The 17,901-nt window shown below is 34.5% G+C and overlaps 1 protein-coding gene across 1 annotated transcript in view; it reads right to left on the reverse strand.

The window, feature by feature from the left end:
• The window catches only part of LOC122816580 (cytochrome P450 3A30-like), a 336,585-nt gene that overhangs the window by 11,930 nt on the left and 306,754 nt on the right, over nt 1–17,901 (reverse strand). The window contains exon 11 of the mRNA XM_044089466.1: nt 3,841–4,067. Coding sequence (XP_043945401.1) covers nt 3,841–4,067 — 227 coding nt within the window. The remainder of the gene's footprint in view (nt 1–3,840; nt 4,068–17,901) is intronic.

Consider the following 17,901-nt stretch of genomic DNA (forward strand, 5'->3'; position numbering starts at 1 on the left):
CTATAGGTAGACTAGGGTACCTCATCATTTGACATGGGCAGAAGGAACAGACTGATTAAGAATTTATCCTGAAAGGGTTCAAACAAAAAGTGTTGGCTGGAACCTCACATGGAAGAATGTGGGATTGTCATAATGGTTAAGGTGTTCACCTCATAGGCATAAGGTACAGGGTTTGATTCTGACCACTGGTTATTGGCTAGGCTTGTAATGTCTCCAGACTGATAGCCTAGTATTTGCCTATGAACCTATTTAGATCTGACTGTGAGTGAGGTTTAGCTGACAGATTTAGAAACCAGGGCTTCAGTGGTTAATAGTGACCACACAGCAGTATTGTTTGGAAAAGGGGCCAAGACTGGTCACAAAGGACAGTGTTTAGGATTATAGGGTTGTTGATTGTGGCACAAGAGGTAGGAGATCAGAAATAGGAGCCGTGTGAATGGCAATGGAGCAAAGGAGTGGGATAGCTATATAAAAATGTAACATAAGCATTTGGGGGGATGTAAAGGGGTTAAAGGAGATTACCAAGGCAAAAGGAAAAATAAAACTGGCCTGATTAAATAAAAAGTGATGATAATCATGCAGAAAGAGGAAATGAAATAGAAGAAGTGGAGTTACTAAAGAGAGGATCATTGAAGGGGTTACGCTGAAACCCAACATAAAGTGACAACGTGCATTAAAAAGGATAAAGGAGAAATAAACCTTGGATATGTGGTATAGATGGATAAAGCCCTGAATATAGTTCAGGTCACTTGTGTTCAATTAATGGTATGGATAGCAGGAACGGCTGGGTGGGGAGGGTGGGACTGAGTGAAAGATGCCAGCACAGCCATCCTTGGGGGAGTCAACCACATGGCTGACACTTACAGAAGTGCAATGTATATAGCACCCAGCACTGTAGGGTGTGGCGAGTAACAGTCAAGCTACAGAAAAGCCAAGGACAATAGCATGTCTAGACACATCTATATGTGCCTGTAGGGAGCAGCTATAACAAATGTCACAGCTAAAGTGGGGGGAGATTGGGTGCCTATGTATACGATGGCCCACTCTCTTTGGCAAATGTTCACCCTTAAAAGAATGGGCTGCAGGGTTCTCACCCCAGTAATAGAAAGAGTGATCTGAAGAGGAAATGATGGTGGTTGAGGAGAGAAGAAGGAATGGTTCTGTAGGGTACTGGGGGCTTGATGATCTTTGGAACTAAAAAATGTTAGTAGCAGACATTAACATTTTAAAGAAGACCATCTTCAGATGTGTAGTAGAAGGATCAATAGCATACAGGGAAATTGGTAAAATAGCATGGGAAGAGCAATAATATAAGGGGATCAAGGGAGAGGTAAAACTGTAAATAAATATTTCCTGTGGATTCTCACTACAGAAGCAGAACACAAGTCACCAGTGTGGGAAGACATGATAGAGTGATGGAAAGGATGGATATATGAGGAGATAACTGAGGCTGTTGAAATGGCAGTGTGACGATGAAAGAGGATAAAGTGTAGGAAACAGGTAGGATCCCTGTGAGGGTCTTAAAAAGTAAGGGGTTCTGGTAAAACTTCTGTCAGAATTATTTAAAAGGTCTGTTAGGGAGGCATAGTCCTGGAAGACTGGATGTTGACCATTTGTACCTATCAACAAAGGCAGAACAGAAATCAACCCAGGAAACTACAGGCCAGTGAAGTTAATTTCACTGCTGAGCAAAATGATTGATCCCCTTGCAATGCACTTTAAAGAATATCACAATAGTGAACCAGATGGTTTGTTGGCAACTATTTTAGAACATATAGAGATAGGTAATAATGATGAAGTAATCAAATGTAAACTTTTATATAAAGAAACTGTTTTTATATTAAAGTATGGGACAATGACACCTAGTGGTATAAATATAGATTGAAATTGGAAAGTGTTTTTATGAGATGTTAATTAATTATCATGTATAATTGTTTAATTGATTATTTGTGAATGATATAAATATCTGAGTGAATGGCTTTGTATTTATTCTCTTTGAAGGCGTGAGCCGAGGCGCTAGGGACTTGTGAATAAAGTAGTGTTGGATCCTTACTTTGGTCGTTTTATTTGGATTTGTGCTTGTTTTTTTATTTTTGTTGCTGATATACAGTGAAGTTAATTTCACTGCTGAGCAAAATGATTGAGGCAGTACTGAAGTCTAAGCTCACAAGGTTACTTGAGTAAATTGGGCTACACAGTGAATGCTTGCAGGAATTTACAGTGTATACATCTTGCCATTCTAACACAAGCCAATGTTATTTCTGCTCACTGGAAAGGAAAACAGAAGTGATCCTGTGGACATATTTCAGTAAAGGCTTCGATTAGGATCCACACAATGGGCTTATTGCAAAGTTAAGATGAGTAAGGTACTGGTGGCCAACTTTGGGATGGATGGAAAATAGTTATATAATAGGGAATACACAGTAATAATCAAAGTGAGCTATCAGATGGTAAGAAGGTGACAACTGGTGTCCTTCTGAGGTCAGTTCTGGGTGCAAGTGACCCTATTTTATGCTCATCTATGATTTCATACATTTTATACACAACTGGATTACTTGCTTTGCTTAAGTTATTAAACTGGTGTTGTGGTACAGAATGGATTAACTATAATAAAGGACCTAAAGAAAATGGAGGCATAATCTAAAAAGGTGTCAGTTTCATTCTAGCCTTGTGGTGCTGTACTTGAGAAATAGCTCAGTGGCACACCATGTGACTAAAGGAGAGTCAGTCTTGAAATGATGATACTTGAAGACATAAAAAGAATGGCATTAAATACAAATCAGGCTTTGGCTTGCAATTCTGATATAAGAAGGTGATATAATTCCTTTATTAGCCATGATTAGATTGCAGTGAGAGTACTTTATGCAGTTCTTAAAGCCTTAATGGGAAAAGAGAAGAAGGTACAGAGAAAAATGACTGAAATGTTAAATAGGAATGGAAGGTATGACATACACACTGAAAAAGATAAAAAGTTGTACGGGATATGACATGCATACATAAAACACTACGTGGGAAATGATGATGGAATTACCCTGGAAGGGAAAAGCAGGGAAAAAGGAGGAGCAAAACTCGGAGCTAAAGGGAACACAGTTTAATCTTCCCATGAAATTATACTTTTTTTTGCAGAGAGTTAGGTTGACAAATGGCATCAGTTACCAGAATGGATGGTACAACCTATGTTTCCTATGCCCTTTAAAGCAGTCTGGAATTCTTGGAGGTCTGGGATAGAAAAATGTGCAGCTTCCTTAGGCTACCTTCAATACTTGGGCTGGCTAGATAGTAGTTTAAATAATGTAAAAAAAATAATTTTAGACACCTAAACATGATGCAGAAAATAAGTTTATTCATCACGAGTTCTTTGTATGTTACTGCATTCTGCACTTTAAACCTATAGTTGCCACATCTACAAGACACTGCATTGCATTTCATCAGCCACAGAACTTGAGGACATACATATTTACATAGGCATAATGGAAAATACATATGACTGCATTCTGAGTTGATTCTCAATGAAAGTTGCTTGTTGTTTGTCTTTAGGAAGCTGCTAAAGCATAATCTGAAGCTGGACAAAGAAAACACCTGCCTCAAGAGATTAATGCAACACACATTTATATGGCAGCATACTTTACGGAGTTAAACTGCAGAGATGTTTAATCCTCTTCTGATACAAACATTTCCAAATGTAGTGTAACTTTGGTTTGTCATTATGGAAATATTTTAGACCAATATTCCAAGGTTAAATTGAAACACAGTTGATACTAACACTAGAATGATATAAATCTCTCCTCTGTGATTAAGTGAAAACCTTTGAATGATTAGAGCCTGTATAACCCACTTTACCTTTCAGGTCTGAATTCTTCTGGGTCTGGCCAGTGATTTGGGTGGCGGTGCAAGGCATAGAGTGGTACCATAATGACAGTCCCCTTGGGAATGGTCACGCCATTAATTTCAACAGTTTTGCTAGAGATCCTTTCTGTACGTCCACCATTAGGGTACAGCCTCATGGATTCATTTATTACCATGTCAAGGTATTCCATTTGCATTAGGCCATCATATGTCAGAGAAGCCTGTGAGAGTTTAAAAAGAAACAGTGTAAGTCATGTATGCAGCCAACGACATTATTCTTCATATAAACCAAATCAAGGATGATTACCTTGAGGAGCAGAAAGTATCTCCCAAAAATAAATAAACTTTAAGTGTTGACATCTTGGTACTTTAGATTGCACACCTTCAGTAAGAAGACAGAAACCACTTGCATTAAGGTTTTATACACAAATAACATACCACAGTTAATCTGTATTTAAACTATCTGTAAAGGTCATTATGTTTTTAGATACTTCATTGGCCATTGATATGTTGTAAAATTATCGTTTTTGATCCCCATCTTCCCCCCATCCTTTGATCTTCAAGCCCCTACCAATGTTGTTCTATTCACTCTTCTCATCTCCATGTCTCTTAGATAACAAGAGCCAGGAATCACATTCATCATCCAACAGGGTTTGAAAGATTTTTCTGTATGTTCAAAACACTCCACATTGTTGAAAAAACATGGCACAATACCATCTATGCTGATTTTAGTGCAGTCTTGCACTTCTCCAAACCTACTATTCCATCCATAGCGCATATATTCTCATTGACAGTCTCATATTTCACCAAAACCCTTTTTGTAAATACTGCAATCTTGGCTAAAATTAACTTTTATTATTTTTACATAAACACAAATCTGACCTCTAGCTACTGTATGCTTTAGACTACATAGCTGTAAAACATTTAGCATGGAAGTGATTGAATTTAAATTCACCTTTATTACTGTACAATCACCACCACTTTTTCCTTCTGTTCTGCCTTTATAAAAACACACTTAAATCTTGTAAAACAAAGCTACTATGTTCATTTTACTATTCAGCTGACCTAAATCCAAGATATCCTGTTTTAAGATGTCTGAACCAAATGATATATAGTACTTGTTGTCTAGGATAGTACTGCAGTTTAAAACTATGCACATAATACTTTATTCATGTTTGAAATGTGTTCAATCATATGATGGCTTGACTTAATTAAGCCTTTTTTATCTATAAAACATGAGTCATAGGCACGGGCAGCATTAAATGATGCATGAGGCTAAAGTCATAAAATCTCAGACCTTATGCAATATAATTTAAATGACAGTGCTTAACTGTTATATACAGCAGAGTGGTTAAGCCTTTCAGAGGCCCCAGAGTGCCATATTCTGCCTTGTCAAGCCATGATTTAGAAGACAGTTGAACTGCTGCAGGTTTACTTATTTTTGTAGTATACATTCTTTTGCTATAGTTTAACTACAAAGAAAAAGAGTCAAGGGTGTTTACTTGATTTTGGAGTCTCAAATTCAGAGGAATAGGAATATTGGCTATTGGTACATACATTTATTTCATATCACTATTTTATCCTGTCTGTGTAGGTAAGTTAAAATGATATGGTGTGTGCTGTAGGCAAAATAATATATCTGTTGTGTTATGCTGCAGGATATTTGTATAAAGTAGTATCCTATTTCACATTATTATATTTCCATAAGTTTTCACATGAAACAACTCTAACATTTAAACATTCCATTTGGATTAGGCAGAGAATAGTATATATATTATGTATATTCATTTACAAATGTTAGAATCATGCCTGCTACTTCTCTCCCTAAAGGCAGCTTTCATCTCAGGGAAATTACATTATTTAACATTTCTCACTTTAAACAGTGTGCTAAATTTATATGCAGCATTGCCAGTAGCTTCAGTTTTCACAATATACCCTGCAACAAACCCCTTAGTGTTCAAAGTAAGGTGTGTTCATAGGCTACTTCTCTTCTAACCTCTCCAATTTTTGTTTCAAAAACTTGCTTCAAAAATATTATGGCATACTTTATTATTTCTTCAATTATTTTGCAAATAATGTTTTTTTTAATTTGTATTGATTTTAAATATAGTAAAACAATAAAACCAATTATTAAGCAATAAACAAGAAAAAGTATAGAAGAGAAAAAAACATATATATAAACTACTTACAACCGTATCCATACTAATCAGATAATTTACAAAGAATTCTCCTTCAATAAAAGAAATGCAATTTTATATGTGAATACAAACCTTGAAAATATGTACATTTTGTATCAACATTTCTGCAATAAAGAACTTAACTTTAACCATTGATCATAACTAGTAGTAGGTCTGTCAGTTCTTATTTTAATCATGACTAGCTCATTTTGACAAACAGTATTAGCCTAGTTTATAAAGTCAACAGAAGAAAGTGTAATATCATTCTTCCAATATTTAGTAATATTTTTCTAGCAATAGTTAGGAGACTCCAAAGAAGAGGATATTGCTTCCTAGGAACATTCACAGAAATTTCAGCATAATGCCAGTGGTCTGGTTAAATTAAAATATTCCAACCAGAGTGCCTGACAAAAATCATTAACTTGTTCCCAATAAGGTTTTATAAATGTTACATCCAAAGACTACATGTTCCCAGCCTCCAGCATCCAACATTCTTTTTATAGATTTATTTAATTTTATGTGGGATAATAAATACCCTATGAAATATCCAAAAAAAAAGAATTCCAATATGGGGAAGATGTGGTTTCTTTAGATGTTAGCAGTATTAATTTTTTTACCATTCTCCAATAGATTAGATTGAAATATTAAAGATGAGTAATTCCAGTAATCAATTTTAACTTGTAATTTTATGTTTGTTATTATTTTATATATTTGAGATAAACATGACTTCCCTGAATAATTTTTGATATCTATGTTAATTAAAAGGTCTATTGAAGGGTAATTGTCTCCTTTGATGAACTAGATATTAGGTCTATTTTGGAATTAATAAATTGTCTAAAAGTTTGTATACGTAACCAATCATTGATACTGATGTCAAATTTTCTCAGTATATAGTCAGTTGTAATTAATTCTCCAAATATTCATCAACTGATACCAAAATGAAAAATTTTGATTTTTTTTTAAAGTTGACATTTTGGGAAAATCAAAATAACTTATATTATGTACTGTAAAAGCTATAGTAAAATCATAAAAGGCAGGAATTTACAACAGAATTTTTAAAAATAAATTTTCTGAATTTATTTATGTGGTATGATTTGGAAATTTCATTCATACTTCTACTGAAATAACTTTTTAACAACCATTTAAATTTATTTCCCCCCAATCTTAATATGTTGTATAGTGATGGTATTTTTTAACCAGATAGATTTGTAAAAGTTTTTTTTTTCAATTAGCCAAGTAATTAGGGTTTAGCCGTAATGCTACAGTTTGGATAATGGAAGATATAGCATATAAATCAATATCTGGAAGTTCTATTCAGTCATTAATCCAATCTCTCATGTAATGATCTAATGCTAATCTGGATTTATTTGGGAGCCAAAGAAATTTTATCAAATTGTTTATTAAATTCTTTAGAAGGTAATAGGGAAGGTGAATGAATAATATATACTATTTTGGCAATATTTTGTTGTGTCTTTCGGCTTTTCCCGGTTAGGGGTCGCCACAGCAGAACTCCATTCTGCTAATGATTGGCAGTAGATTTTTACGTGCCAAGTTGCCGGCCCTGATGCACAACCTTCAGTGAAGGTACGCCCATCCACGTATGTCTCCACACAGAAGATGCTCTAGTTGATAATTGAACAGGACAACGTCTTACTGTGAGGCGACAACACTACCGCAGTACCACCACCGCATAATCATCTTAATTAATATCAATCTATCTTCCACAGGGAAAATAATCTATTACATTTTTCTATTAACGTGTTGATAGAATGCAAGACAATGTTATAAATGATCTGAGGTAAGTCACTGTAATAAGAAGATAAATATTTAATTTTTTTGATTCTCCATTGAGAATGCTAAGTGCTCTAATAATTAATAAAACATTTAATTTAGTATTATTACAACTTAAACCTGAACTTGATTCAAAGGTATGTGAAGAATTTATTATGGAAACAAGAGAAATATCTATATTGCCAATTGTCAATAAAATATAAGCTGTATTTTGGAAGAATATTGGTCATTAATTCTGAATCCAATAATATCTATGTTTGCTCTAATAAAACTGGTAAATAGTTCAATTACCAAAGCAAACATTAGGGGAGATAAACAACAACCTTGTTTAGTACTTTTGCATATTTTAATTGATTGGGAAATATATGAGCCTAGCTTTAAAAGGCAGAATTCTGGTATAGTTGCATAATAAAATGAATATTTTTTCTGGGAAATTAAAAACTTCTAGAGTCAATGATAAATAGGACCAATGTACAGAAACAAAGGCTTGATTTAAATGTAAACTTATTATTGATAGCCCATTATTAGTATTATTTGCATAATCAATTAATGTAATTATTATTTTAATATTATCATGAGAATGTCTATTATATATAAAACCAGTTTGGTCTTCATTAATTAAAAATAGAAGAAAATGTTTGAGCCTATTAGCATAAATGGACATAAATAATTTCTAATCTATAATTAGGAGAGATACAAGTCTGTAAGGGGAAAGTATAGTTGTGTAAAATCTTACTATAATGATAGATGTCCTTTTCACTGTTGCAGTATTCTTAACATAAGCCATACATCACACATATGCTCCTTGTGTACACAGGGCATACAAGCAATGTCCAGAATACCATCCTCAAAACTGAATGCCCCAGTAGGAATGCCAGTCCCAGGAAAATAAATGAAAAGAGGTTAACAGTACATTCAGAAGAGGAAAAGGTCCAAGGCATAGGATGGAGGAATTAAATACTGCAACAGTGAAGAGAAGGACATCTATCATTTCTGGTAAGATTTTACACAACTACTATGTCCTTCTATTCTACTGCTGCAGTATTCTTTACATAAGGGAGAGTGCCAAAGCTCAGGAAGAAAACTGGGAGGAGGAAGGACCTGTAGAGATCTCTAGAAAACCATGAATAATGGCATCAGCAAAATGGTTTACTACTGAAAATGCAAACGGCACTTGGGCAACAGTCGGATAGTCGAATGTATAAGGTCATAAACATGGATGTCGAAGACATAATAATCAATCTAGGAATGGTTTTAACATGGGTCGAGGTAGGGAAGATGTTTGTAGTAGGGAATAATACTGAACACCTACCTCGGCCCATGTTAAAACCGTTCCTAGATTGATTATTTTGTCTTCGACATCCTTGTTTACGACCTTATACGTTCGACTATCCGACTGTCGCCCAAGTGCCGTTCGCATTTTCAATAGTAAACCCAGCAAAACCACCTCTAGCTCTGGAAATTCCATCCAACTTGTAGTGTTTGGTGAAAGTATGCACTGATATCCAGGTGGCTGCCTCAAGAATGAAGTTAGTGCCTAACCCTTTGAAAAAGGCACCAGAAGAAGCCACTGACCTAATAGAATGAGCTTTAACAGAGAAAGGAAGAGTCTTACAATGAAAAACATAACAAAAAGAAATAGCTTTAGAAAGCCAAGATAAAAATTGTCTGCTTGGAAACAGCCACCCCAAATACCTGGGATGAAAAGAAACAAAAAGTTTATCAGATTTCCTGATAGCTTTAGTCTTATCCAAATAAAATCTGAGTTGTCTATGCACACCCAAGGTGTGTAGTACCTTCTAGCTATGGGATTACGGAGAAGGGAAAAAATAGGTCAATGTATAGATTGGTTAACTAACAACTCATTCACCACCTTGGGCATAAAAGAAAGATTAGTATGCACAGACATGCTGTCCTTATGATGTCCTTATGAAAAACTAAAAAGGAGGACAAGCCATAAGGGCTTGAAGCTCAGACACCTGTTTGGCTAAAGTAAGGGCTAACAACAAATCAGTCTTTTAAGAGCAATGCTGCATGGAAGCTGAAGACACAGGCTCAAAAAAAGAGCCACAGTCAATTTCTCCAAAACAGAATTAAGATCCTAGGGAGGAGGAACTGGCTTCCTTGGAGGTCTGATGTGAAGGATGCCTTTAAGAAATTGTTTTGCCCCAAACTTAGAAGTTAAAGGAGGAGATAAAGGCAGACATGCAGAAATAGCTGATAAGTATGACTTGACAGAGGAATAATCCAACCCAGCATTGAGCAATCCACATAAATAAGAAATAACCACAGGAACATCCACAGAGAGTGGATCTTGGTTATGTGAAAGACACCAGATAGAAAACCTCTTCGATTTGGATATGTTGGATTTCCTAGTATTGGGTTTCATGGCCTCCTGCAGAAACCTAAGAATGTCCTCAGGAAAAAAAAAGGTGCCTGTAAGGAATCAAAATCCTATCACCCACAGAGTCAGTTGAGGAGTGGAAAGGTGGGTATGTATCAGAGATCCCTTATCTTGTTTGATAGGTCCAGCTTTGTGACGAATAGCCTTGGCTAAATGTAGAATAAGAGTGAACCATTGCTGTCTTGGCCAAAAGGCAACTACCAGCAATATTTTGGGTTTGTCCTGTTGAATCTTAAACTGAACTTTCAGAATGGGGGGAATGCATATAGAAACATCCCCTTTCAAGAAAAAGAGAGGGCGTCCAACTTCCAAATCAGAGGACTTGAGAATCTGGCACAAAATTGAGGATGTTTGTTCAGAGGGGAGGCAAAAAGATCTATTTGAGGAGTACTCCACTTGTGGACAAGGTCCAGAAACACATCCCCATGAAGTATCCATTCATGGTAATGAGTCAGGGACCTGCTCATAGTGTCTGCCACGTAGTTTTGACCTGTGGGAATATAAACTGCCTGGAGAGTCACATGAAGCTGAACTGCAAGCTCCCATACCTTGAGAGAAAGCCTGCAAAGAGGGTAAGATTTTGTATCCCTCCATTTGTTTACATACCACAGGATTGTGGGGTTTTCTGTAAACAATTAGAGTGGGCCAGGAAAGAAAAGAGGATGAAAGGCTTAACGGGCCAATAGGAGTCCTCTCATCTCTTTGATATTGATGTGCTCCTTTTGCTGAAGAGGAGACCAGACCCCCTGGCTAATGGCTGCTCCCCCAACCTACCACTTAGGTGTCTGCAAACAATTCTTGAGAAGGACGAGGAGGATGAAAAGGAAGGACTGGGATCAGAGACAACTGCTGAATCCACCATTGAAGCTCCTTCTTTAGACAGGGAAGAAGAGGGACTGCAAAATCTACAGGATGCACTTGTTGCCAGGCTGATTTCAGGAACCACTGAAATTTTCTAATGTGGAGCATGGCTAAACGTAACATAGAGATGGTGAATGCTATAAATCCCAGAAGTCTCAGAAACACTCTGGCTGTGACAGAGGTCAGAAGAATAAGATTTTGAAAGAAGGTAGTAAGTGTCAAGGCCTTTGGTAGAGGCAGGGATGCAAGCATAGGTACTGCCTGCATCCTATGAAGACACTATCTTAAGAAGGTGTTAGAGATGACATTTTCAAGTTTATTGTGAACCCCAGGCTTTGCAAAAGAGTAATGACAAAGTGAAGGTTTTACATTAAGTTCCCTGGAGAAGATTCCTGAAACAGGAAATCATCCAGGTACAGAAATCTTAGATGCCTTGAAGCCTGCAAAAAGCAATCACAGGAGCTATACATTTGGTGAATACCCTTGGGGCAGTAGAAAGGCCAAAAGGCAAAGGAGAGAACTGAAAATGTCAATAAGCAAGAGAGAAATGTAAAAATTTCCAGTAAAGGAGATAAATAGGTATGTGAAGGTATGGATCCTCTATATTCACAGAGGCCATGAAAGCATAACGAAGAAGTAAAGAATACAAATTCTGTAGAGACAGCATGCAAAAGGAAGGAATCTTTAGGAAAGCGTTTAGAAGAGAGAGATCCAGATTTGGTCTCCCTAAGAAAAACAAGCACTAGTCACAACTATCTTTATATAGAATTTGTCTCCCACACTGGCACTTACTTGCCTTTTCTGGATGACATGAGAACCCCCCCAGCAGAAAACAGTGGTAAGTAAGAAAAGAATATGCCAATGGGGCACTTATCTGAATGGCTTGATACACCAGCAAACGACTCAGGTGAGCAGACCGACAATTAAAAATGGCATTTGGAATGGCGGCAGAGAAGCTCAGAGGATGGCTCATCTGGATGTCACTTTTATGCCCTAGGTACACAAGGATGTCACTTTTATGCCCTAGGTACACAAGGAGCATATGTGCAATGTAGGGTATACCTTAGGTAGTAAAAGGCTTTGGTATACTGGCCGGATGTTGGGTCGCCCAAGATGAGGAATCCCTTATGTTAAGAATACTGCAACAGTAGAATAGAAGGACATTAAATAGATGCATCTTTATCTTGTTTCAATATAGAATAAATAAGCATATACTTCAAAGAGGGAGGAATGTTGAAAGTATCTTTGACTAAAGAAAAAAAAAATAGTAGAATAACTAATGTCTCATTTGGCAAAAGTTTGTAAATTTCAGGGATAATTCCACAAATACCAGGTGATTTATAATCCTTTAGCTTTTTTATTTGTTCTTTTAATTCAGACATGGTAAACAAGATTTATCTATTTTTTGTTCTGCTCCTGCGTTTGACTTCATTTTTTATAATAGTAGCTTTAGACATATTAAGTTTATTATAATAAATCTTAGTGCAATCCAAAATTTCTTCAATATCTGAAACTTTCTTATTGCTAACTGGATTTCTGATTTCATTAATATAATTAGAATTGATTATTTTTGTTCATTCTAATGGCTAATCTGAGGATTCAAGAGTATACCTCTAATTTTCTCTAAATGAATTGAAACTTTATGCTTTAATGTTTCCAAATATTTTGAATTCAGTGCCCTCAATTCTATGAGAAAAGTCCGGTTTCCTTTTTGAATATCAAGTTTAATTGTATCTATTTGTGTCTGTAAATATAACAAATATTTATTCCACTGTTTCCTTTTATTAATATACCAACTTGTCATTTTGCCATATAGGTAAGCCTTTAGGGAACCCCACAGGATTACATCAGAGATGTCTTCATTGTTGTTAATTGCAATATAGAGTTGAATTGCTCAATTTTTAAAAATCCTTTAGGTTTATTATATGTGGGTATTCTATTGCAGGAGGCTAAATTTCTTGGTTTAATTATAATGTCAAATTAATAGAACTGTGATTCAGAAAAGGGACAATGATACCACTTTAATTTTTCCAACTCCTGAGGCTAAATCTTTGAATATAAGTATACTGTCTCTTTTAATTTGGGTCCCAAATATATACAAATATGAACAATAAATATAAAATCATGATCTGGAAAGAGATTGATCATTAATATCTTTGATATTTAATAATTCAATGGAATTTAGCAATACTTTACTAATTTTTGTGGTTACACTTAAATCCTTATCATTTAATAAACAATTAAAGTCACCAGCCATAACCAAGATTCCTCTGATATTTGAAATTAGAATTATCTAGATTTTTTTTGTGAATTAACCTCCAGTTCTTGGAATCCAGTAAGCATTAACTAAAGTGTATTGATGTCCCTGAATTTCTAGTGTAACTATGCATACTATTCATTGACTATCACTAAAAGTGTTTATAATTTTAAGCATTAAAATAGAATTTCTCCAAAGAGTTGCTACACCCCACCTTTTTGTTTAAAGTTTGAACTGTCTAAAACAGAATAATCCTTAACATTTAGTCTATCTATATCCTCTTTAAATAAGTGAGTCTCTTGTACAGAAATGCCAGCTTTATATAAATTCAAATGTTTAAATAAACATCCTTTTTTGCAGCTATTATTGAGACCAAATACATTTTAGATGTGACATATTATAACCAGTCTTTAAAGGTTACTTGTTATCCTAATATCTCTAATAGATAATGAGTTAACTAGTAACTATTTGCATATATAGAGAATAGATTAATAAAATGTTCAAAATGAACGAATAATTAATATAGACACACCAAATTAAAAACAGTTAAAGAATTACTTAATTCTGCTGTGGCGACCCCTAACCGGGAAAAGCCGAAAGACACAAACAAAACTAACATATAAACCAAGTATATGTATCCAACCACTAGGATGGAACCTAAAGTTCCTAGTCTGAAGAGAAATCGAATCCAAACTACCCTGAAAAACATATTTGTGTACAGCCAATCAAACCTAATTTCCACAACCTACAGCTATTAAAAAATAAAGGCATTAATCAATGAAATTAGTCTTTTAAATAATGTATATAAATCAAAACATTTTTTAAAGATAGCTAGAGAACTTTTTAAATTAAAAATTCATACTTTGAAATATGAAACTAAGAGTTTTCTATCTGATTTTAAAAAGGGTAACATAACTAAGATGACATCTCATAACAAAGCATTGAATTCTGTAATCCCACCTTCTCAGTTTATAATATAACATGCTATATATTGCTGTAGAACATGACATAAACAGTAATAAGTAAAAGTATATGAGACAACTGGTTTGTATTCTCTCATAGAAGAGTTATATATTACAATGTAGTTAAGTATAAAAACAAACAAAATAATTATTCTACTGAAATGATAATATGTTTATATTTTAATAACATCAAATATATTATTGTAGTATATATATATATATATATATATATATATATATATATATATATATATATATATATATATATATCTTTAAATAACTCAGACTAGAGTCCTAAACAGATTTTCTTAAGAAGATCCGTGACCTGCAGGTTGTAATGATCTGAGAATCAGCTAGGAAACATCCTGTAACATTTCTCCTGTATTAAAAAATTATGAGATTCCTAATACAATGAAGCATTCATAAGAGAACTAAATTATGAGATTCTTAACACAATGAAGCATTCATAATAACTAAACTGTATATGAAATGTATTACCAAATAATCAAAAGTATGTATATATAATAATCAAACATATGTATGTATGTATGTGTGTATATATATATATATATATATATATATATATATATATATATATATATATATATATATTCACTTCAGATGGTCGAGTTTCTGAAATCTCGAAACTCATATGGTCGAGACCATATGATTGAGTTTTCAGAAACTTGAACATCTGAAGGGGGGAGGTAAATAAATTGTGTGAATCCCTTAAGTGAGGGATTCTGCAGGGGCAAGCCCTCTGCACCCCCGCTAGTTAAATATATGAACTCTGAGCTTGTGCTACAGTGGGGAACAGGGAAATCTCCTATTCCGCAGTGTCTGCAGAAGCACAGAATGGGAGATTTCCCCTTTTCCCCACTGTAGAGCGATCTCAGAGTTAGTATATTTAAATAGGGTGTATGTGGGGGTGCAGGGGGGCTTACCCCCCCTGTAAAAATGTCTGTAAAATGTGTTTTCTTTGTTTTTTATGTTCACTTCTGATGTTCGAGTTTCTGAAAACTCAAACATATGGTCTCGACCATATGAGTTTCGAGGTTTCAGAAACTCGATCATTTGAAGTGAATCCATACATGTATATATATATATATATATATATATATATATATATATATATATATGTATGTATATATATGTATGTGTATATATATATATATGTGTGTGTGTATATATATATATATATATATATATATATATATATATATATATATATATATATATATATATATATATATATATATATATATATGTGCTGCGGTAGCATTGTTGCCTCACAGATAGATGTTGTCCTGTGCGATTCTCAGCTAGAGCATCTTCTGTGTGGAGACATGCGTGAATGGGCGTACCTTCGTTGAAGGTTGGGCGTCAGGGCTGGCAACTCGGCACATAAAAATCTACTGCCAATCATTAGCGGACTGGAGTTTTGCTGTGGTGACCCCTAACTGGGAAAAGCTGAAAGACACAACAACAACATACATACACACACACACACACACATATATATATATATATATATATATATGTCTGGGTCTACTTCTAAATTTTGAAGTTTCAAAACCTCAAATTTCTTATGGTCAAGACCATCCATTTAAATGGAGATCGCTGTACAGCACAGGATGGTATATTTACCATTTTCCTTGCTGTAGTGTGATCTTGGAGTTGGCATATTTAATTAGCAGGGGGTGTGGGAGGTGATGTAAAAAAATAATTTTTTTGTTTTTATTTATTTATTTATTTTTATTTAAATTTTGAAATTTCAAAACTTTGATGTTATGGTCTTGACCATAAGAAATTCGAGGTTTTGAAAATTCTAAAATTCAAAGTAGACCTGAAATCTAAAAATTAACAGTATGTCGTTTATAAGTAAGTTGTCAGTATTAAACTTCAGATTACTAGTTTCTAAGCATAAAGGTTATAAATTCATTGTCAGAATTTAAGCTTCTGCATGAAGGGCATAAGAATATATGTGCAGTGATGTAAGCTTGTTGTTTGTTCACATGAATAAGGTAGAAAACCGAAGGAAAGATTTCCAGTTATTATTTGTGCTCATGGCTTGAGACCTCAGTCCGATAGTCAAGCTGAAAACCAGGATACCACCTCAACTGAAACATGCACTAAACACATCAAATCATTGCTGCTGACCCCATGAACAACTCCTAAGCATATCAGATCACTATTGTCCAATGGACACCAACACCAAGAAAGCAAAATCAAACACATCCTCTCCATCAGGTGTAAGCACTCACAATATTAATACTCCACTTATTCCAAGCACCTGAAAACAAACAGAAGATCAACTGTGCCTGCACACCAGCATCGTTTCCCATACCTATCCCAAACATTTAATAAATACAGCTTGAACTGCATATTACAATATGCAAATCTAAGGACTCAACTCTTCACTGCAACTCAAACAATCCAAGTGTTGCACATATATTGCCCAACCACCACCATACCACACAAAGCCTAACAAACCAATACAGAAGCCATCTAGAAAAACAACAAATCATGAAAATCCAGTTATCATAAAACCAAAAAAAAAAAAAAACAACTATACTCACTAGGAAGGAAGGACAGGAAGTGGTAACATCAGCAATATTACATAATGTCACCTAAATCAGCATTAACAGTAACAGGTGAAACTTAAAAAAATGAAAGTTATCTTAACAAAGTTCCTAACTTGACCATGCTTTAACTAAATGTATGCAAAGAAGCATATTGAAATTAAATACAAAGCATTTAGAAACATCATAGAAGGTTATGTAGACAAAAAGACATGAAGACAAACATATATTTGTAGAAAGGAGTTCATACTTTTGCAAATTCTATATGTGTCAAGTTAAAATAAAGAAAATTTGTATGCAAAAGAAAGAGTTTACCTCTATTTAAAAAAAGTGGTCCAAGAATAATATCCACGAGAAAGAGTACATATTAAATTGGCTTAAGGTTACTTAAATAATAGATATATAGAAATAATGTGTCTTTTAACTTAGTTTTTTCATTGCTTTTCCAACTATTTCATTCAGCATGTCTCTTTAAGGTAAAAAAAAAAAACACTCCAGTCCATATTTCCTATCTGATCCAGAATCTTGCTTTTTAAATGTAGGAAACAGCATCATCCAGAGAATCAATTTTTTTTTGTTGTTTATCCTGAAGAAAGACTCTTAATTTAGCAGGCACTACTAAGTATATTTTGATTCCTGTCTTCTTCAGTTCTTTTATGTATTGCAAACAAGCTTTTCTCTTATTAACTACAGAGCTAGAATAATCATTATCAAATGTGATAATACTATCATCCATTTAAATTGGGGAATTAACCCATGCTCTCTTTAGTATCAGATCTTTATCCTGACAGGAAATAAACCTCAGAATGACAGACCCTGAGGGAGCATTTCTGAATATGTTGTCAATGATCTGTGGGTTCTTTCAGCTCCAAAAGATAAAGCTTCTGGTAAGTTTAGAATTTTTTGTAATCAAGTGAGATTATTTATCATATTGTTACCTTCTTGTTTTTCAGGTAGTCCATCAGTTCTGATATTATTTCCTCTAGACTGGTTTTCAAGTTCATCTATTATGTCGAGATAA

Source organism: Protopterus annectens, chromosome 12.part0, assembly GCF_019279795.1.
Source record: "Protopterus annectens isolate FY-2018-M chromosome 12.part0, PAN1.0, whole genome shotgun sequence".
NCBI lineage: Eukaryota > Metazoa > Chordata > Ceratodontiformes > Protopteridae > Protopterus > Protopterus annectens.